Raw genomic sequence first — 22,277 nt, 5'->3', positions numbered from 1 at the left:
ATTACTCTTTATTTAAAAGGGAGAAATACAGCACTAATGTTCTGCAACTAGTTTCTCTTCCATCTAGAAGTAGCATATGTGAATGACTCTACTTTTTGTCAAATCAAGTTATGAAGCTCAGATTCTTGTGATTCATATCATTAAGAGAGGATTTGCCTAGCAACCACTGTGAAAGAATCACTGCTCAAGATTATTTTCTTCTCCAGAGAAGACAGTCCAGAGAAAAAGACTGTAGCTAAGGAAAGACAAGCCATTCCCAAGACAGACCAGTCATTAGGATGAAGGGAAATAATGTTACTAATCCGCCATTATTCTTAAAGAAAATTCTTCAGTTAATGCATTAGCTAATGAAGGCCAGGCAGTAGGCTGTTCTGACTGGCATGGCTGTACATATTCCAATGCAACGCCATGTTAACATCTACCGTATGAACAGGCTGCATCGAGTTGTGCATATTTTGGTGAGCAGACTTTTCTCTGCTTGTGTATCTCCATACTTGTGTCAGTAAGGGTTGAGGTGGGCAGACGGTGTTATCCACTCTGAAATGGGCTAGCAAAGCCTACCAGCCTTTGCAATTCAGTGATTTCTAGGACATATATAGCTTGAAAAACTATGAATATTTGCTATTGTATAATATCCTTTTATTAAATAATGAAAGAGTATGCACTAATTAGAACAGAAATTACAAAGCGGTAATTCAAAGTGTCTATGTACGTATACAGTATGTTTATGAGCAGAATAGAATGATAGAAAGTGGAGGTGGGAAGTACTCACTTGTTTCTCTAATCATTCCTCCCACCAATGCCAGACTGTTCCCTCAAGTACCTTTAGATCAGTATTATTATCATTATTCACAAATGCATATGAATTTTCCTCCAGATGGACTGCTTGTTAAAATATGCAACCAGCTAACAGAGATTAGTTCTTATCTTTCAGTTCAGGAAGTTTGTGAAGAAAATCGAGAACTTCTTCGGCAAGCTTTAGAAGAAGAGGAGGAGAAGCTTAGGAAAAGATATGAACTAATTCAACAAATACGAGCTATTGAGTCTTTACCAAGCATCAGACACAAGTTTGTGGATTTAACAGAGGTAAGCTCAAAAGGAAAAACTACTGTTTTTACATAAAGATATACTGTATATGTTTCACACATTCAGAGGAATTGTGTACTGCATGCAGATATATCGCAGTCTGGATGCACAGCATTAAGTACAAAGTGACACATGACACAAAGCTGAGATCTGAACTGGAACTTTCACAAAGTTTATAAAACGAAAATTTTACCAGGAAGAATATTCTGGTGGTAAGTGAAATCTTAGTCCCCTTGAACTTCCTTTGAATTTTGCCAATAGGATCTAGTTTTCCTGACATCTTTCAAAAAGAAAGTGGCAAGTGATTACAACATGTTCTATCCATCTTCACAAATTCACAGATCCATCAGTCCTGGGTAAGGACTGAATGAACACAAAGTTTGGACTGAAGTACAGTTGTTCATATAGCAGTGGTGATTGCCATGGTAATTAGCAAAATTAATTTCCTTTGCTTTCAAAATTGTCAACATTCAGGTATATGAAAAAGATTGTCAAGAGAACCCAAAACCTGGCGAGCTGTTATGCATGTACTGTGCAAATTACTTGTGTGGGTGTGTGGTTAAGTCTACAGTAAATGTATCCCAAACTTCTTGGACTTACTGTTGATACACAACAACTGATATGCCTGAAATTAGGCTTCGCAATGCCCTCTTTTGCAGAATTTCCAGACTTAGGCAGCATCCAGAAATCTGTTATCTTACCACTAAATCAGAAGCAGATTAGCTGAAAATACTCTTCCATTTTTCTTATCCAAACTGAGAGTAACACAGAATAATATAAAATGACACTAGCAATTTTAAATAGAATCCTTTTGGTTTTTTCTTTCCTTTATTTCATGAGTATTCAAAAGAAGATCACAAATTAAAAAACATCCATGGCTAGTCTGCAGAAAGCATACAGAAGGAACAGGTCTTCCTTCCATGGGGCTGTTGGAACAGCCAATATGATGCTTTGGTTTTATCTCCTGCTCCTCTGAATAGAACTGAGCCATTCTTTGATTCCAAAGCTACCTACTATCTTTGCAGCCACCAGATAAATCCCCCATCTCGTTTATCAGATTTTAGAACACATTTAATGTTAAAGTGTGAAATAAGTGAACAAGAATAAAATCAGCTTCCCAGATGTCCCACCCTCCTTTACTCTCTTTGGTTGCCTTTATGGCTGCTGCCATCGCTTCTCCACTTCTTTTCCAGCCAAAGAAGGCAATTCTCTTTTTTCAAACCCCAACTCACTCCACCCATTTGTGGAGAAATATTACTGAACCACAATGGAAAAAGCAGGGGAAAAAGTGAAGAGTACAAAGAATTATTGTACACCACAGATACTGTAAACTGCCTGCATGGAAATGCCAAAAGGTACTCCAATCTATAGGTCTTTTACTGCTGCAGATAGAGTTGCACATTGTGTCACCCCTAAACAGAGCCCTTAGCATGGTCTCACTGCACATTTGTTACCCAGATGATTCAGTCACAAGATGTAGGCTGCAAAGACACAACAGTATGATGTAGTCGGACGTGGAAGTGTCATTACTTTTGCAATCACAACAACTGTAAAGTGGTGCAGGCTCTCATTCAAGAAAATGAAGGTGACTAGAATGTCAGTACTTTCTTATTTTTGAACCTAGTTCATTTCATTGCCACTTACAGTGGCTGTCGCCTCCTCACATAGAGCTTCCATTGAAATACTGTTTGTTTCTAAGTACAGAATATGCATTTAAATACATTTTCCCATCTAGCTCATCTCAAAAAAAACAAACAAACAAACAAAAAAACCCCACAAAAAACCAGCAGGTTTCAAGTCCTATATGAAAAATTCATTGAAAATTCAAGTTTATCCTGTGTGTAAATTTACTAAAGTGTAAGGTTGCTGAAAATGGAGTGGCAATACAGGTCATACTGCAAGTACAAAAGAATGGACCTGAATGATATGAATGGACTGTTAGATGGATAAGGAATTGGCTGGATGGCCGCATCCGGAGTTTACAGTCAATGGCTCAATGTGCAAGTGGAAACCAGTAATGAGTGATGTCCCTCAAGGGTCTGTACTGGGACCAATACTATATAATATCTTCCCTAAAGACATAGATAGTGGGATTAAATGCACCCTCAACAAGTTTGCAGATGACACCAAGTTGGGTGGTGCAGTTGATACACTTGAGGAAAGGGACCTTGACAGGCTTGAGGAGTGTGCCCACATGAACCTCACAACGTTCAGCAAGGCCAAGTGCAAGGTACTGCACCTGGGTTGGGGCAATCCCCAGTATCAATACAGAATGGGGGATGAATTGATTGAGAGTAGGCCTGCAGAGAAGGACTTGGGGACATTGGTAGATAAAAAATTTGGTATGAGTTGGCAATGCGCACTTGCAGCCCTGAAAGCCAATCATATCTTGGGCTGCATAAAAAGAAGCGTGACCAGCAGATCGAGGGAGGTGATACTCCACCTTTACATTGCTCTTGTGAGACGCCACCTGCAGTACTGCATTCAGCTCCGGGGCCCCCAGCACAAGAAAGTCATGGACCTGTTGGAGCAGGTCCACAGGAGGGCCACAAAAATGATCAGAGGGCTGGAGCACCTCTGCTATGAGGAAAGGCTGAGAGAGTTGGGGTTGTTCAGCCTGGAGAAGAGAAGGCTCTGGGGAGACGTTATTGTGGCCTTTCAATATATAAAGAGGGATCGTAAGAAAGACAGAGAGAGACTTTTTACCAGGCCTGTAGTGACAGGACAAGGGGCAATGGTTTGAAACTGAAAGAGGGTAGATTTAGATTGGACATAAGGAAGACATTTTTTACGAGGGTGACGAGCCACTGGAGCAGGTTGCCCAGAGAGGTTGTGGATGCCCCCTCCCTGGAAGTGTTCAAGGTCAGGTTGGATGGGGCTTTGAGCAACCTGGTCTAGTGAAAGTTGTCCCTGCCCATGGCAGGAACTAGATGACCTTTAAAGGTTCCTTCCAACCCAAACCATTCTATGATTCTATATCTCAACTTCACAGTTCCCTTATACTCAGTGTAACAATAGCACTCTTAAGTGAATTAGCACACTTTTGGTGATAGCTTGCCCTGTTTCTTCCTTTCAACGAAAGGCTTTTTCAGGCTTAGTGAAATTAAGTATGTGTCCATAAAATTCTCATTCATTCTCATAATTTTAAAGTACCAGTTCTTTCCTTGATGGCACTTAAGGTGCTTGAACACCAGCATTATCTACTGCATGAGTACAGCACTTTTCATATTTTAGGAACCACTTCACTGTCTTCACTATTTTTGAAATGCAGACACTCAAAATATTCAGCCTCTACCATTCTATGCTTCTAGGAAATTCTCTTTCCTAGACCTTTTTGGTGTCTGCTTGTCATGCTCATACACTACTGCTGGTATATATGCCCTGTTGCAAAACATTTTCCTTTCACTTCCTGTGAATACATCTTGATGGCCATTGATTAGTTTAAATTAGAGGCAAGGTATTATAGCACTTGCTATTTGCAAATTCACTCTAAATTGAAATCTGAGAAGGAGATAAATGATCATTTACTGTTTCAGTAACCATGGTAGTACACATTTTTCAGAGATGCAAAAACAAAGACTGCTTAATATTGATCCGATTGCTGATGCTACTTCTGCTAATGCTACTTCTACTGATGCTACTGGTGACCATTGTTTAGGTCATGTTTGGTACACATGAGGAGCATGGAAGCAGAAACCACTGAGCCAAAATTGAAGAGACAGACTTTAGGTGAAAAAACAGTGATGATCTCTTCTTACTGGCTCAACTTCTGGAGCTTTAGAAAGAGAAGCTATGGGGACCAAAACTGCAGGAGAGAGTCTTGGAAATCTTGGAGGATTCCCCAGGGATGGCAACCCAAGACACGTTCTCCTTCACTGACAAGCTTGTATCATTGGATTCTCCAGACTAACTAGTAATAATCCCTCTTAAGCACCAATGGTGTAGGAGCAGAGAGACAAGCCTGGTTATTTGTCGTACTGTACTTTGTGGTTTTATTGCCCCTGCCCCCCCTGCCCTATGGTTTTCTTCATCTCTCATGGCTTCCCCTCTGTTTCACGGACACACTGCTCTGAACAGCCAGAGAATGATCACTGGAGCATGAGTACCATGCTAGATTGCTTAGATGGCATCCCAGACCAGAGAAGAGGGACTGGAATTGACTTGGTCAATTCGTGCAGCCAAACTGACAATCTAAGCATCTCTCTGTGACAGAGCATCCTTCTTTTTTCCTATTTTTTTTTCCTTCCCCTTCATGTTCTGTTTTGTGAAAAGCTGAAAAGCAGAAAGGTGACTCCTATTCTGTCAACAACCTGCTCAGTATTCAATACAAGGGCTTTTTTTCCTGTTAAAAAGGATTGCTTGAAAAAATGAAGGCTTTTTAACTGAATAATTTCTCTCCATTAAAAGGATTATAATGAGTTTTACTTCCATATGTTTATCTTTACCACTTAATTTCAGTCTGAGAAATACAATTTGGAGGAGTAGTTGTTGTTTTGGATTCCACACACACACCCTTCATCCTTTCCAAACTTTGTCATTAATTTTCTGTCACTAGTTCTATGCAACTAAGTAGACCAAGGTCTTTGTGATTAATCCTAACCAGTGTTTCACTCTTAATGTAATACAACTGTATAGTAAGAGTCAGGTTAGCATCTTGACTTCCTGCACCCATATATTCTGTTATAACATGCCATGATACAAGATAGGCACCAAAGATGAGTACCAAAACTGTTAAAATAGACAAAAGAATATTAGTTGGGCTGAAATGGATTAAATTTTGCAAAGAAGGCTACACAGAAGCTTGGTATTTGTGGGGGTTTATGCAAGTTTTTGATATATGCAGGTATATATATGTGTAGACATAGAGAAAGTGAGAGTATATGTAAGACCAAGGGCCAAAAACTTCAAGTGTTGACCAATCTGTATAGAAATGATCTGTCTTCGTATGCAAACTAAGGTGCAGAAGTCTCTCTTACATCTAAGAATCAGGCTCATTATCACTCTCATTGCAAAGTGGATATTAAAAAGCCTTCATTAAACATTCAGGTTTTAATATTTTAACTTTGGGCATTAAGATCTGAATTTCCTACATACAAAGCATTGTTTAGCCCTACTCTTTTCAGATAAAAATAGTAGATACCATCATAGATCAAATCCATAATTTGGAAATAGATAAATACAAAAAATGTGTGTTTTTTAGTGTAAAGTCTGTTCTGGTGTTACAAACTAAAAAAAAAATGCAGTTTTACACATTTTAAAACTTCAGAAGTCTAATTAAAACTGGAAGATAAGTCAACAAGAATTTTTTTTTACAGCAAATATGTTGTATTTATGATTCATCTACTGTATATCTCAGTGCTTTTTCATGAATTGTTTTATGAGCCTTGTGTTTTTACACATACAAAAGATAAGCTCTACACTTTAAAATCAGCTTGTAAATAACAGGCTAGGGTATCCCTGTATTTCTTGAAGTCAAATTATATTCACCATGATTTGGAACACAGTCACAACATTCTGGTTTTACTCATTTTCTGTCCCCTTGGTATTTACAGTGTTATGTAAACCTGTATTTCATGTTCTCTAGACTGGTGGCCATGGTTTAATTTGTGAAATGTCAATAGTGGAACTACGTGAACGCCTCGCTCTACTCAGAGAGGCACAGAAGGCAGCAGAGGAAGAGAAGAGAGACCAGATAATTCATGAAAAACAAGCTAAGGAACAACTTCTTCTAGACAAACTGGACCAGATTTCCCTGTTCAGAGCAGAACTTGGACGAGCAGCTGCTTTAAAGTCAGTATAAAACAGCATGTGACATTTAAGACATTGCAACTTTGTTAATATTTTGCTAGCCCCTTAGGGAGGAAAACAAGCTGAGAGCAAAATACTGCCCTTTTATAAATCAGTATGACTTTTGTCGATGATTATGCTGGGGCCAGGATTTCTTTTATTCTTGAAAATAATTTGCATCAGATTTAACAAATCTTTTTCATCATTTATGGTTGAAGACACTCCATAGGCTAGTGTTGACAGTATTGCCCTAGGATTCAGAGCCATTATTATATATTGAGAAAGAAGTTCTGCCTTTCTTCTGTTCCTTTTCAGCTAATCAGAACTAATTTGATGTTATTAGAATCATTCTAGCTTGCCACTTAAAGTGATTTCTCATTTTCATCTAAACTAATACATCAGGGCTATAGTTTCCTTTCCTTGAACATTTGTTATGTGAAAAGGCAGGCCTTATTCTAGAAGTTAATATTTTAGGAAGGAGATTTTCTGATAACAATAGTAAGTTATAAATTAAATATACTATAGCAGTAGATCAAAGAGAAAATTCTTTGCTTACAGGCTCTCTGATCAAATTCTGTATTCATTATTCATATTTATTATTAATTATCATATTTATTATTCATTGTCATAAAGGATCCATAACGATCATAGATGCTTCACATATGCAGAAGACAGGTTCTTTCCACAGTTTAAAATCTAAGTTAAAGCTATTTACAAATTAAACTGAGCAGGAAGAAAGCCTGTGTAAAAGTGTAAAATATGGCATACCTCTTGATCTTACACCATTTTGACTACATCTTGACTATTTGCCATTGTTTTCTTGCAAGTTGTCTTTCACCTCTTCCCCGTTGTGGGTTTGAGAGGTTAGTCCTTGTCTTGCCATATTTATTTTGCAAATAGATGTTCAGGCTGACATTCTGAAGACATATTCTATCAGGCTAAAAACAGGTCTTTAGACATGTCTTAGATTCATGTTTATTGCTGAGATACCAAAGGTGGCTTCTTAGAGTTCAATTCATGTTACTGATTTATCATCCAGTTCTAAATCTCAGTTACAGAAGGCAGCAGTTTTCACTAGTCCCAGCTCTAATTTGCTTTTGTTGCTGATAGTTAATCTCCACAGACTGAGGTTTTACTATGTTAGTACTTAAGAAGATAGTTTAATTAATTTAATGAATCAGTAACTGCAGCTGCAGTGGATTGACTGCATAGATTGGTGACCCTCTCTTCTATGGCATATATTGAGAAAAGATTTTAAGACTAAAGAACCTGAAATGGCATTGTAGCTAGAAAGGTATCCTCATCGCTAAACATTCAGTGTTGTGAAAGCCTGTGGGAGCAACTCAAGCCACCACTTTCCACTAGAGATGCAAACTAGGCATTAAGAATTTGTGTACTACATAAAACCTGTTTCACTAGTAACTACTTAAAGAATCATTTGTTATGCCAGATGTGCAGTCTGTGAATTTGTATACTGATGGGTTCCTTGAAAATAGACTCTTTGGCTTAATTCAGTTCTAAAACTGTTCTGATCCTGAAATAAGCTACGCTTGAATGAGAAGCTGACTTTGATTCACTTTTTGTCCTGACATTTGAAATGGTTTTTAGAACAGACCAGCATGCCAAAGACAGTAGAATCCAAATTAAATGAAACACTTAATTTGCAAGCTTCTAGTCAGACTCATGATAAGCAATACAGTAATTTTAATGGAACCCTGTTTGCTCTCCAAATAAAGAAAATATAGTTTCATTATAGATGTGATAAGACATTCCTTTCATGGCTTCCAGGCAATCTATGTATGTAACTTGGAAGCACCTACTATAAAGAGGCATCATCAAAGTATACCAGAAATGTTGAGTATATTGCATGCATTTTCATCTAGAATCCAAATCTATGGTATTATTTCTGTTAATACAGGAATACAGCATGCTGGCCTATCTAGAAATGCTAGACACTTCGCTACTGCAAACTATAGGCTTTGTGTGTTAAACCCGATTTACAGATCTTGAATCCTGAAATATCTATCAAGCCAGTGTGAGTGATTAATTGCTTGGGTTGTATTATTGATACACTGCACAGGAGATGCAAAAGGCAAATTTTTTTGTTTACAGAATTATAATATGTTTATAAATGAATTATAATATGTTTACAGAATTATAATTATAGGGATAGAATAGCAAATCTTACCAATAGTCCTCATAAGATAGCCTTATGCACCAATATAAAATTACATATCTTAAATTGCATTATGTTGAAGGCTGCTGCTAATCAGCTAAAGTATAGAGGCTAAGCTTTGCTAAACAAATGTGCTTTAGTTAGTGTCAGCTGGCGTTTAACTGGGTCCCTACCAAGCAGGTTCCTTTCAATATCATTTACAAACAGACATACATCAACACAAAATAAGCACATTGAGCAAGCATATAATGAGCTATATTAAACAAAATAGGAAACGGAACATGAAAAATTACAGAGACATCAGCCTTTAATAGACTGCAAGCCATGACATCCATCACAGCAGTGGCTTTGTGAGTGCTTGCAGAACACTTAAGAATCAATTCAGTATATATGCAGGATGTCCCTTTAATTGCTAGAATTTCACACAGTTTGAAAATCAGCACCGGTGTATGAAGTGGACAAACATTTGAGTTGTTGGCTTTCAAACATGAGCACCAAAAGATTTATGAGTGTTTGAATACATGCTAATGTACTAAAGTTACGTGCCTGTATACTTGAGGTACAATTCCCTTTCATTCCAGTGAGGCTACATCTATTACTGCAAGTAATTTAATGCAGTAAGAATCAAGCAACAGATCAAACCAGTTGGTGCTGAGGCTCCATCCATCCACATTATCTGTGGTTTGCGGGGGTTTTACTTTGAATTGGATTTAGTGTGGTCTTGGGACTGCACGCTCTCACCATTCATGTAATTTAAAGCTGTCCAGAGGCAAGTTCTCACAAAACTTCACATACTCAATTCCTGGCTCCTCTGCAAGCCCGTCTAGTGAACACCACACTATCCTTTTGTTTGTCTCACAGAGATGACATAGTACCATAAGGTACATGGAAGCCAGCCTTATTTCTGTTTCTGCTCATGTTCCTGCCTTGTTTGTTTTCCTGCTCATTTTCAAGTGACGTGACAATGCCTGCTGCCCCACGCCTCCTCCCCTCTCCAAGTCAGGGCAAAGTCTGGATGGAGGTAGCAGCTGCAGTTCCAGGGTGACACTCTGAACTGACACTTGCATACTGAAGAAGATGCACAGACTCCCACCAACACAAAAGTTTACCACATCCCCATCTCACGCAGTGGTAATTGTGTAGCATGCTGGGGGCTCAGCACTGGATTACAAACGATGGTGTGTTTGCCAAGGTGGCAAAGCAGTCCTTTCTCTCCCCGCCACTGCCAGTGCTCAAACCCCTCCTTGACGAGGGGCACTGACCACACACCAGTGTAACACCTCTCTCTTGGCCTGAACTGGGGAGGGGTGGAAATAGCATGAGGGCAGCCATGGCAGGAGGACAAGGGGGAAGGCTGGTTATGAGGAGAAAGAGAAGAATAAGCGGAAGGGAGGGTTATGGATGAATGACTGTGACAGTCCTTTCCAAGTAGAACAAGCTCCCTAAAGCAGGTGTTCCCTGGAGTGTCCATGTCTGACTTAGGGGGTCAAAGGCCTCCTGAGTGAGGAGGTGAGAATGGAGCCCCGTCCTCCAAAACCTCTAAGACACCCTGGCAGCACAACCCTGTGATGTAGCACACAACTGAGGGAAGGGGCAGACAGCACATGGAGGTGGAGAAATACAACAGGGGACCACGTGCCATGCTATCCCTATGTGTGGCTGTTGCTTCAGGTCTTCAAAAACATAGCCTAGAATAATGAAAAAAGGTGAATAATTAGCAATGTAAGGGACTTCGGTACTTCATAATATTTGTGATTTCATTAATTTCATAAATTTCATAAATACTTAAGCGTTCTGTATGTGTTTGCAATAAGGAAGTAAGGTTTAGTTTCTCAGTCCCTACTGCTGGTAATGAGTTCTTCACTAGCACTGAAACAGAAGGAGGAAATATATCAGCAATGATGGATCAGAAATATAAATATGTGAAGGGAGGCTGTAAAGAAGACAGAACCAGGCTCATCTCTGTGGTGACCAATGAGAGGACAAGAGGGACAAGAGGTACAAGAGAAAACACAGGAGGTTCCCTCTGAACATCAGGAAGTACTTTTTTACTGTGATGGTGACCGAGCACTGGCACAGGTTGCCCAGAAAGGCTGTGGAGTCTCCATCCTTGGAGATATTAAAAAACCGTCTGGACACGGTCCTGGGCAACTGGCTCTGGATGGCTCTGTTTGAGCAGGGGGGTTGGACCAGATGACCTCCAGAGGTTGCTTTCAACCTCAGCCATTCTGTGATTCTGTGAATGAACTTTGATTATACAGCTTCGTAATCTTTATTTTAAATTAAGAAAACACTGTTATGAATAACAATCACTTCCCCACCTACAATTAGGTGCTTAGTAAGTTAATTGTTTTGGAAGGGAGTCAGATTTTGAGTGCTAAAATCCCTCACATTAGTACAAAATAGTAATCAATCTAATAGTGCAGTGTTCTTACATGTCAAAATAATGACTCCCTTAACAGTGAACTGTTAACAGTTAAGATACATTCATTTTCTTCACTGCAATAATTAAGAATTACATAGTGCAGGACAGAAAAAAGGCAAGGTACTGTGAAATACAGACAGTCCTAGTCACTGAGACTGAGAGTATGAGGAAATTAAAAAAAAAAATGTTTATTGCACTATAAGGCAATCCTACTTCTGCTTTTAAAAATATATTTGTGTTTATTGCACAAGACTCCATTTTGTAAGGTGAGCTTATAAATACAGTCCTAGCTGCTTAAATTTATATTTTGGTGCATAAAATGGTCAAGTAGCCACTTTACTCTATGTCCTACAAGTACTGAGTCAGTTAAGAGCTGTCATACATCTATCTCCTTATACTTTTGATGTACAGCTGGAGTTTGAATATGTAAGTGAAGAGCAAAATGTAGTTTTCAAGAGGAATGCTCTGTGCAAATCTTCCAATTCCCCATTTTTTAAACACAACTGAGAAGACCTAATCCAACTGTTCCAAGTGTTTTAATTTCCTGCAGGAAAACCTTTAATGCTGAATTGCTGCTTCTTCAGTTACAGGCCGGATGACCTACTGGACCTACAGTCCATTTGGCCAGATGCTTAAATTGCAGGGCAGATAGTTAAATAATTACAAGGGATATGTAAGTAAGAAGACGCTGGACTGCCAAACTCCATGACAAGTTTGTAAAATGTGAAGTAAAAAAAAAAAACTTATATATTTTTAAAATTCATTATATTTACTAAGGAAATAATTGAGACAACAAATATGGGGTGTCAACTGCAGTTTAAGATGCCTGGAATATTATTTTAAATAGAAAGACACTTATATTTTACCCATAACTGATAGAATTGTTTTGTACTTCATCATAGTGAGGCAAAATCTTTCTGCTGTTGACTGTACACGTAGCTTACACAGCAAGTGAATAGAGAAGAAAATCAGTGGTAGATAAAGAAATTTTCACTGTTTGCTTTTATATCCATATTCTGTTGAATCTGTCATTAATCCCTTGGTTTTCCTCCTCTGAGTAGTTTGTACATACACCCCACAGTACTACAAACGTCCACAAGCACATTCAGGAATCTCACCTCATTCCTTAACACTAAAAGGTACTTTCGGACAAGGTCACTAAGTAAAAACTAGAGTTTGTTAAACCATTTCAAATACATACAGACTTAAAAAATATTACAAATTTTTTCAAAGTCTTTGGTGGGAAATATTTTTTTAATTATGGCAGACTCACAAAGGGACAGAAGACTCTTGTCTGAGAACAAAAGAAAAGAAAATTAACAAATTCTCCTTTGGACCAAAGATTTGACATTACATTTTAGGAACTAGTACAATTCTTAAAGATTGGTTTTCATTCAGGGTGCTTATTCAATACCAGTAGCTGGTAAATAAATGTAAAAGTAAAATCAAAATGGTTCCTGCATATTTTTTTCATAAATTATCAAATAATTTTCTATTGAATCTGGAAAGGATTTTTCTAACTATATACTACCCCATTCTGCTGTCTGTTACTTTACTTCCTTAGGAGATACATGATATGGGGTGACAGAGATCATATGAGCTTTTTCTATCTTGAGTCCTGAAAGTTCTCAACTGACCATCACAGAAAAACAGAATTTTAAAATTTCTTTTTTTTCATTCCTTCCCCTCTTTGAGTTTCTGTTATGATTTGGTGTGACATCTGAAAATCTATGGGACTGGCAGCTTTTTGGAATAGTGTAGATGACTGGCACATGACTTCATGTAGAAGAGGACTGAATATTACTCTGAGGATAGGCAACTATTTTCAATGTTAATTCAGAAGCAGCTGCTGCTGCTTCATGATGTTAAACCTCTTGCTGTATTTCCTGTAGTTGTATTTACAAGAATCGGGATTTGCATGTAAAGAAAGGTTTTGTTGCTTATTCCCACTGACAATATTTAATCATCAAGTATTTAGATAAAACCTTATTGTTATATTCTCCTATATCCCTTGGAATGCAATGCCTTGTTACAATGCAAATAGAAATAATCCATGCTCTCAGTTAGATTCAGTGATAGTACATAATTTTTACATTTACAGAATAGTGTTAAAAATTAATCTCAGTGTAGCAGAGTATATCACAGTATCAAGGAGCATAAGGAAGTGTTATCCTAACCAGATAGGATGACACAAACAGCAGAAAGGTTCAGGAAGTGTCTCAAGAAAGCAACTGGAAATGAGAAGCCAAGCTAAACTGTGCCCCTTATGTAGAATGCAGAGTCACATTTCAGAATGTTAACACAGGTCAAATCTCCCCTTCATCCAGTTCCTGAGGATTTTGGGAACTCTAGGAATGGCTGCTCTGAAGAATACCTGCTGTTATGGAGAGTTTCCTATTAGGCAAAGATGAAGCTAGCAAGGCAGACAAAAGCCATCCCTCCCAAATGAAAGAAGTGTTTGGATCCCTGGAGTCTTGATACAGACACTTTTTAAGGCAAATTGGTAGTTTTAGTATCAGAAGGAACTTCTTCCTTCTTCCCCTTCCTCCAGCTCTTTGAGAAGAGTGTGCCTTATACTGCAAACACTGTGGTATAAGACCCGAGAGATAAGGGAAGAGTTCCATCATAAAACATTTCCAAAGCGCAACCTGTCTGTGAAATTAGTCCTGCCACTGACAAAATAATAGTTACAGTATTGGCTGAAAAATGCCCCAATGCACTCTGCTCTTGGTCATTTGGAGTCTTAATCTGGTTTCCAATAAAAGCAATTGTAATGTTGTACCACAGCAATATAAAAGGACCTTTTATAAAACTATCCTTGCCAGCTGAAAGAAGGCATCAGATCTAACCTGGTTATACATTATACAGTTATGTATATTCTTTGGTAGATCTGACACTTCAGCTTTGAATTTGGCCAGAGAATCACAGCTGCTCAAGACATAATATTAATACTACAGCTTAATCATACTGAGCCAAATTCAAGGGCAATGTTGAATAAAAGAAGAAGTTGGATGTTAAGTGAATCACTATGTAATGTGGTGTAACCTTCCTGAAGAAGTTGTGAGTAAATTGTGCCAGTTGGGTGAAAGTAAGCAAAAACAGATAAAATGTGAACTCCAGGGCACAGAAAAGTAGTTACAATATAAGGAAAAAAAAGGAAGACTATCCAATAACCTCTCTCTTATGCCTTATTTTTATGCTGCACATGGTGCTATCAATTTATGCTCACCTAGACCAACTAACCTTAATTAAATACATCACCATCCCATAGATTCTGAATCTGGGCATTGAGATTACACAGAAAAGAATATCTTTCATTTGCCAAGGAATACAGCAATCAAGATGAATACTAATGATGATATAAGGAAAACTCCGTAGTTCTCACAAGCAAAAAGCTGCAGTATTATCACAAGTTTTGCACATGCTTTTTCTAAAGAATGTCACGTCAGGCTTGAAATACTTCCGATATTGTCATCATGGCATCCTGTGGGAAGAAATTATTCTATACTGTTTAGTAATGCTGTTCTGTAAACAACAAGAAGCAAGTTGTGAATACCACATTCAAGCTATATGATTTAAACCTGTTTTGAGTCTAGCTGGTTCCCAGAAGCAAAAGCAAATTCATTATTTTCAAGGTAATATATGCTCAGAAGGGTTTATTCTGTGGGTTGACATTATTTTGCCTTCTCATTGCTTCTTTTTGATTTTGCAGGCAAGAAGAAAAGAAAAGAAAGTCCCGGTCTGGTGAAAGGCCTATGAAAGATGAACGCATTTTAAGCCTGCAGAAAAAGATTGTAGAAAAAACAATGGAGCGTAAAAAGCAAGCAGGACTCTTAAAGATTACCCCCCAGAAAACCAGCATCACATCAAGGAAGGTCTGGAAGTTACATAAGGAGAAAAGCTCTGCAATAGACCTGCTGTTCACAGACCTTTGTTCAACTGCCAGCACTGGCAAGGGGGGCAGAAGCAGATGGTGACATACATGACTGGCAATAACAACACCCTGCTTCCTGCATAGGCAACGGTTTCTGCAAACCATGGCCTTGACCTCACCTTCTTGTCACACATTCTGCTGCCACAGAGCAGGGCTCATCCGTACGATGCCTAGCTTCCCACTCTTACTACCACACACTCTCATCCCATCAAAACAGCATCTTACCCTGTCTCTTAACTCTGGTCTTTCTCAGCTTCCTATTGCACACATCCCATTACACCACACTGGGATGCTCACCCCCTCTCTGACCCAAGGCATGTTACAGTTTATCATTCCCATGGTTTTTACCTTGCCTTTCCTCAGCCTGGTCCCACAACATCGCATGGAAGCACCAATAGGCCTGTAGGCTTTATGCCAGTTCACACTGGTTGTGTTTCCTTGGCAAGTGTCTAAAGACAAGCAGTGAGGAACTGCTGCTCCTGCTGCCTCTCCATTGCCTCATGCATACCTAACATTTAGAAGTGGTTCATGTACCAGTAATAGTACATGTACCACAGAATAATGGAACACTGCAGTGAACAGTCATGATGGGATCACTTTTTAAAAGCTGTACTAGCCCAATGTAAAATTAGAACTAAATCTCCCAATCCATTAAAATAATAATAATAATACTTTACCTGTTTTGTGAGAAAGTTAGATGAAGCTGAATTCAATGAAGAGGAAAACTTTATTTTTCAAGTGTGTATAGTTTAAAAACCAAAATAGTGCAATCTTTCAGAGTATCAATGTTTGCTGCCTTCAGAATCCCCTTTCAGGCAAGCAAAACATATAGGTGCTTATACAGACAACTAGGTCTACTCCTTTTAGCAAAGAAAACATTGAAGACCTATTTGAAGAAAGCATCTAAATTGGGATGCCTTTCTGAACTGAAGTTTTGAACACATGCTTAAACACTTTGCTGAATGGAGTCCAGAGTAAAGTAGAAGTAATAAATGCAGACTTCAAAGGAAAGCAGCCAAATAATTACAAACATGAGACATTTTTTAAATAAACAAAGAGAAATAATAAATTCACACCTGGAACTTTTGACTACCTGATGTGGGTCTGTATGAGTGCTCTGGTGTCACATGAGTGAGCAAAAAAGCCAGGGTTTGAAAGTTGTTTTGAAGTTAGATTTTATCTTTTTCTTGAGTTTAGCTTTAAACAGTAAGTTTCTTAAGATGTCACGGTGGTTTTGTTTATGTTCTGCTCAAATGTTAAGAAGACATCTGTTAAAAAAAAAAATAGAAAAAATACAAGGTTACTCTAAATTATTCAGCTGGTTTGGTGTATTTTCCATCAGTGCCGTTCAGCTCTGTGTGACCCTATCCAAACGTTACTACAGGAAAGTGGCTCAATTCTGGTCAGATATGTTCAGCAGCATCTTTACTGTAGTTGTAGTTGAACTGCATATTGCTGAAAATGGTATTAGGGTGACTATAGAAAAAAATTCCTCCCTTAGTTATAATGCAACAGTTATCTGGCATTCAGTTAGTACTGCTACCTTTTAGGTTCCTCAATAAGTAGAAAAAAAGTGACACTAACCCCTTGTCTTAAAGTTCCAGATTGTGGCTGCGGTTACATTTGTGGTGGCCCTTTGGGCCCAATGGGTTTGTGCTGATATAAGTCAAGGTAACATGTATTTATAAATCACTATTACATTCTTGATAAAACAGAATTTATATTGCAATTTAGAAAACTAACCATAAGAAAAACTACCATTAATGAAAAACAATTTCTATCATTTTATGCAAAGAATCAGATGAAAAAGTAGCATTTTTCTGTTCGTTCTGAGCTTTTGGGGGAATGCTCCCTTGTGAACCCAGCTTTTGAATGAGCAAACCACTAGAGTCCGATAGGATTTGTGCAACTGTTCATTTATGGCTTCAAGAATAAACTCTTGGCAAAGAAAGAACATAAGGTAGCAGCACTGGAACAAACCATCCAGATGTAGTTTTATCTTGACTTAGCATTTTGAGGAGTGTTGCAGCCATGTTTAATTCCTCTTAAACTGGGCAACCCACTCAAATTACCTTTCTATTTATCATGCCCAGTTTGATGTTGACAGCTTTCCCAATCACGTTAGCAAATAAACTGTGTTGCCAGCCAGCCAGATTATCAAATAGAAGTTCAGTGTATCCTCTAAGAGAACCACTGTATTATCTGCAGTCTGATCATCTGTGTGTCTTTTCTGCAGGATTCTTTGCAATGGAAGCATTGGAAAGAACTGGAAGAGAGTCGGGAAAGACAGTTCAAGATCCTTCAACATGGCTTCATGGCCAGAGAAACAGCTCAGAAAATGGCTGCCTATGAGGCAGCAAGAAGTGGAGCCACAGTCTGCATATTGCGCTCTGAAGTAAAATAAAATACATTTGGAACAAATTCAGGCCTGCTGGAAATCTCCCAGTGTACCTATTTCCTACAAGGTTGAATTTTAATCTTTATTTCACCTTTACAGTGTGGTTAGAAACATCTGGGTCATACAGGCACAATAGAATAAAAATGCATTAATGTTTTTGTCATAGAATTTTGTTTTTACACTATAATGATACTTTTTTGTTGTTGTTAGAATCAAAAGCTTTAAGAAACCCAAACCTTACCATCGAAGTTCCTACAGCAGAATGGCAAATATCTGTGTAAGAATGTTGAGATCTGTATGTCTGTTATCGTTGTATACTATGTCGTGGTTTTCTATGATCATCTTCCAAGACAGTAAAAATGAGGGCAAAAACCAAGCAACATTTGTTTACATATGCATCTTTTCAGAAGGCACGGTCAGCCCAAGCTCCTAACATATCTTCTAACACGACAGTAACTGTGTGAAACTCTTGCATCACCAGTTTCAACACCGGTTTTAGAGGATGAGGGAAAAACTGTTTAGAAAGTTTAGATGATGTGATAGCCATCAGGAGCCAGAGTCTAGATTCAGTGACCCAGACAGACCATCCGTCTACTCACAGATGTGAATCTCTTCAGTCTTTAAACAGTGGAAGGAGAACAATTTCTATACTGTGTAAAACAGCCTTTAAATCACAAGACTTATTCTAGGCACAAAGCCAAGGAGGATATAAATCTGAATTAAAATCTGCAGAGCAGTAAGACTTTGTAATGTATTTCTACTTTAACTTGATGCCAGTTACTAAGTGTTTAATTATGGCTATTGCAAATATTTAAATTGAAGGAGACTGTCGCTGACACTAGAGTCAGGCAGCTGCTTTTAATCCTCTCACAACATTACATTTCTCACTTTTTACTAAGAAAGTCTAATGGAATTCTTTTGTTGCCATCTAGCTGTGAAGATCACTTCCACAATCAGCAAGCTGATAAAATGTGCTGTATTTTTCATTCAAAGTAAATGCTACAGTAATCCACAAAATCAACATAGGGCTCATGCTCCATAGAAAGAGTTAAGGAACATAGGAGAGTGAAAAGAAGAAATCATAGCAGGAGAACTACAGAGAAGAGGGAACTATGACACTATGTGTAGTAGGGGATTGTAATGGCTTAAAACGACAAACCCTTGGTGGCAGGGAGCTTATCATCTTCCTTTGCAGTTGTTCAGCATTCTGTTGCATTGTATTCCAGAACAACAAAACCAATTGGTGACTCTAACACCTTATCGTTTTCCAGAAGCTAGCAATTAACAGGGCTGACAGTCATGGTCTGTGACAGTTCCTTTTAAACTTTTTGATGTGTCTTGCATTTTGAGAATTAAAAAAAGAAATTAAATCATCATTAAGCAAATAGATAGGCAGGTGTATTTAGGTAGGTAATACAGAAATTTCAAAAACCCATCATACTGCATGCTTCTTCCCCTGTGATGTTGGGCCCAGTTTTCTAAATTCTTACTGAATTGCAATCAAGCTGATTCATAACTATTTCCTTCTCCATATTTTCCCTGGTCTCAAATGAAAGGACTGAGGAATAGAGGAATCTCAGTAGTCCAGCTGTGGAATTTTTTCCTTCAGAAGTCACAAATAGCCCTATTGCTACTTTAGGATCTGATGCATAAAGTCATCTTCAGAATCAATGTTTTGAGGAATGTAGAAGAATGTGAGTCTTTTAGGAAATGTATCAATATATTCCTATATTGATAATTTTATATCACTATAGCCTATTGATTTTTCAGTGATGACAGGTCTTGCAACAGAATACACAGAATAACATTAAAAATACCACATTCCTCCTGACAAACACAGATAAGTTGATGTTGGAGGCAGTAGATCCTACCCAGAACTGCTCTGCCCCTGGCCTCTAGAGCGCCTTGTCTAGTATTCCTTTTCCAGATGTGGCACACAGAAACCTCAGGTGATCCAACACAGAGCCAGCAAAGGTCTGGTAGGACTCATTAGTGTTATATTAGAAAAGCAGCTGTAATGCCATTGGAGTCAGGTGAGCTTTCAAGCAATACAGCTGCATTCACACTGCTGCCTCAGCTCGTGTCTGTGGCACAGACCATCCACAACCTGCTTAATCCACACACAGATCACTGAGAGTCAGCAAAGCCTCTACTACACTCATCACCCTTCACGGAAATGCAGGTGGATGAATAATTCATGATTCATTCATTTACACATCTGTTACAGTATTTGCAGCCAAGAAGAGGAGGGTAAGTGAAGAAGGGTGACTCTTAAATGATCTAACAAAACAGACTTACAAATCAGAGGTTTCACCTGTCTGATCTTAGTGACAGACTCATTAAGAAACCCTTTTAGTGCCAAAAGCTGCACATTCCAGAGATCTCTTACGTGTGTAAATGGCCAGACCACAAAAGCCTTCACATGCAACTACGGTGCAACGAGGCCCAGATCACCTAAGGAAGACCAAGGGGTTTCAGCCCTGCCATGAGCATCGGGCACAGGGTGCTCACCCCTGCTGTAAGACGGTCGCTGCTGGGTGGCACTCGGCTCCTTCTTCCAAATCAGGTAACGAGGCAAAGCCCATGCTCAGTGACTGCCTGGCCAGGTGATCCAACCTGCCCTAGAGAGCACAGGTATTTTATTATTCAAATGAAACCAAAGACACAGTTACGTTGGCATGGCAAGCAAAAAAAAATAGCTAGCACAAATCCTGAGCACCCTTCACCCGGAGGAGGAGAAGGCAAGAGAAGTCACCAGGAAACACTACGAGTTTATCAGCAACCAGGCAAGCGGCCGGGCACGGGGCAGCAAGATCCAGGAAAGGCCAGACGATCCTTGCATTAAGGCAAAGCAGCTGGGGAAACCCTTTTTTGACGGTGAGGCGAGGGCACTGAAAATCGTCTGCGAGTGTCTGTAACGAGTTACACCGAGGATCTGGGCTACTTATGCCACACAGCCCCCACGCCCACCCCGCCTGCCCCCGGCACCGCAACGTTGCTGCTTCGGCCGCCCCTTTCGGGGTGCGCCGGGGCCGAACTAACCCCGGGACCGAGGAAGCGTTTCCAAGGGGCAGCCGCCACCCCTGAGGGACGGGGCACCCCGCCGGGAAACGCCGGCAGGCCCCGGGCAGCCCCGCACAGGCCGCAGGCCCGCTCCGCCCACAGCCGCCCGCGAAACTACAACTCCCAGCACGCCCCGCGGCCGGATAAGAGGCGGGCCCGCTCGCCTCACCGCTTCCTAATTGACGTGCGGGACGGCCACTCCGCGAGCCGCCGTATCGCGGTCCCCCCAATGGCGGGAGAGCGGAGGCGGGCGTTGCCCTACGCCGCTGCCGGGTCGGGTGTTGAGGGTGAGCGCTGCAGGCCGGGGGCCTCCGTCGTGGGGGTGGGAGCGGCGGCCGGGAGCCGCACCGGCGCCCCCGGACCCGCCCTGCCGTTCTGAGGCGCCCGGCGACAGGTGAGGGGAGGGGAAGGGGAGAGGAGAGAAGAGGAGGGGGAGCGGGCAGGAGGACGGGCAGCCGCGCCCGGCCGCCGTGGGGGAGGGGCGGGCCGGCACTGGGGGGAGACGGGGCTTCTCCCGCCGGTGCGGGGAGCTGGGCCCTGCGTGGCCGGGCCGGCCGCCCCCCCCCCCCCGCTTCTCCAGGGCGGGGACGGTGACCCGAGCCCCTTCCCCCGGGCGCGGAGCGGCGGCCCGGCCCTGCCCGCCGCTGTGGCGGCCCTGAGGGGCTCCCCCTCAGCCGCCCCCGGCCTGCCCTCGCTCCGCCTGGGGGGGCCATGTCCCGCTTCCCCCCCCCCCCCCCCTTCCCCGGCTGTGTGGTATTTTTATTTTTTTATCTCCGCCGCTCCGGGGGCATCCGGGGCCTGCGAGCGCCGCTGCCCGGCCCTGAGGGCCGGCCCCGGCCCCTCCTGCCCCCCCCCCCCCCCTCCCGGCGGGGGCGGCGGCAGCTGGGAGGTCCGAGGGGGGAGAGCCAGGCCTGCGGCCTTTTTTCTGCCCCCCCCCGTTCCCTGGGGAGGGAGACGAGCCCGTCCTCGCAGACAGGCTGCTCGGCCGCCTGTGCTGCTCGCTGGGTCGTGAAGCTGCGTTTGCTGCGAGGGCCGTGGCGAGGGTGTCCTGACGTGGCTGAGGGAGACAAGTGCTGGAGAAGAGGCGGTGGCGTTCCTCCTCTCACACGGAGGGGCAGGAGTGGCTCAGTGCATGCAGTGGATGTAGCCCTGCGTGAGGCTGTTAGCCTGTCCTCCTGTTTTGTGTGACAGCAGGAGCGGAGGGAACGCTTCTCCTACCTCAGCGTCCCCCTACACCTCCATTACAGGTCGTGACGAGACTCAACTTCTTTCTCCTTTCTTCTGTATCTGATTTTGGGACTACTGAAAGCAAGCTGTAGCCTCTCTCAGAGAACCTGCTGCGCATAAGAGCAATGAGGAGCTTTTCGTCCGGCTAGTCTTTATCTTTTTTTGTCCTTTCTGAAATAGG

General features: G+C 41.0%; 1 protein-coding gene across 2 annotated transcripts in view; it reads left to right on the top strand.

The window, feature by feature from the left end:
- Positions 1-18,537, top strand: part of CFAP99 (cilia and flagella associated protein 99) — a 61,557-nt gene extending 43,020 nt beyond the window's left edge. For both annotated transcript variants that reach the window (XM_069795162.1, XM_069795172.1), the window contains exons 13-16: positions 935-1,086; positions 6,671-6,876; positions 15,187-15,349; positions 17,645-18,537. In XM_069795162.1, coding sequence (XP_069651263.1) covers positions 935-1,086; positions 6,671-6,876; positions 15,187-15,349; positions 17,645-17,812 — 689 coding nt within the window. In that variant the 3' untranslated portion in view covers positions 17,813-18,537. The remainder of the gene's footprint in view (positions 1-934; positions 1,087-6,670; positions 6,877-15,186; positions 15,350-17,644) is intronic.
- Positions 18,538-22,277: the final 3,740 nt, after the last annotated feature.

Source organism: Haliaeetus albicilla, chromosome 1 (genome assembly GCF_947461875.1).
Source record: "Haliaeetus albicilla chromosome 1, bHalAlb1.1, whole genome shotgun sequence".
Lineage (NCBI taxonomy): Eukaryota > Metazoa > Chordata > Aves > Accipitriformes > Accipitridae > Haliaeetus > Haliaeetus albicilla.
This window is presented reverse-complemented; position numbering and strand designations above follow the sequence as displayed.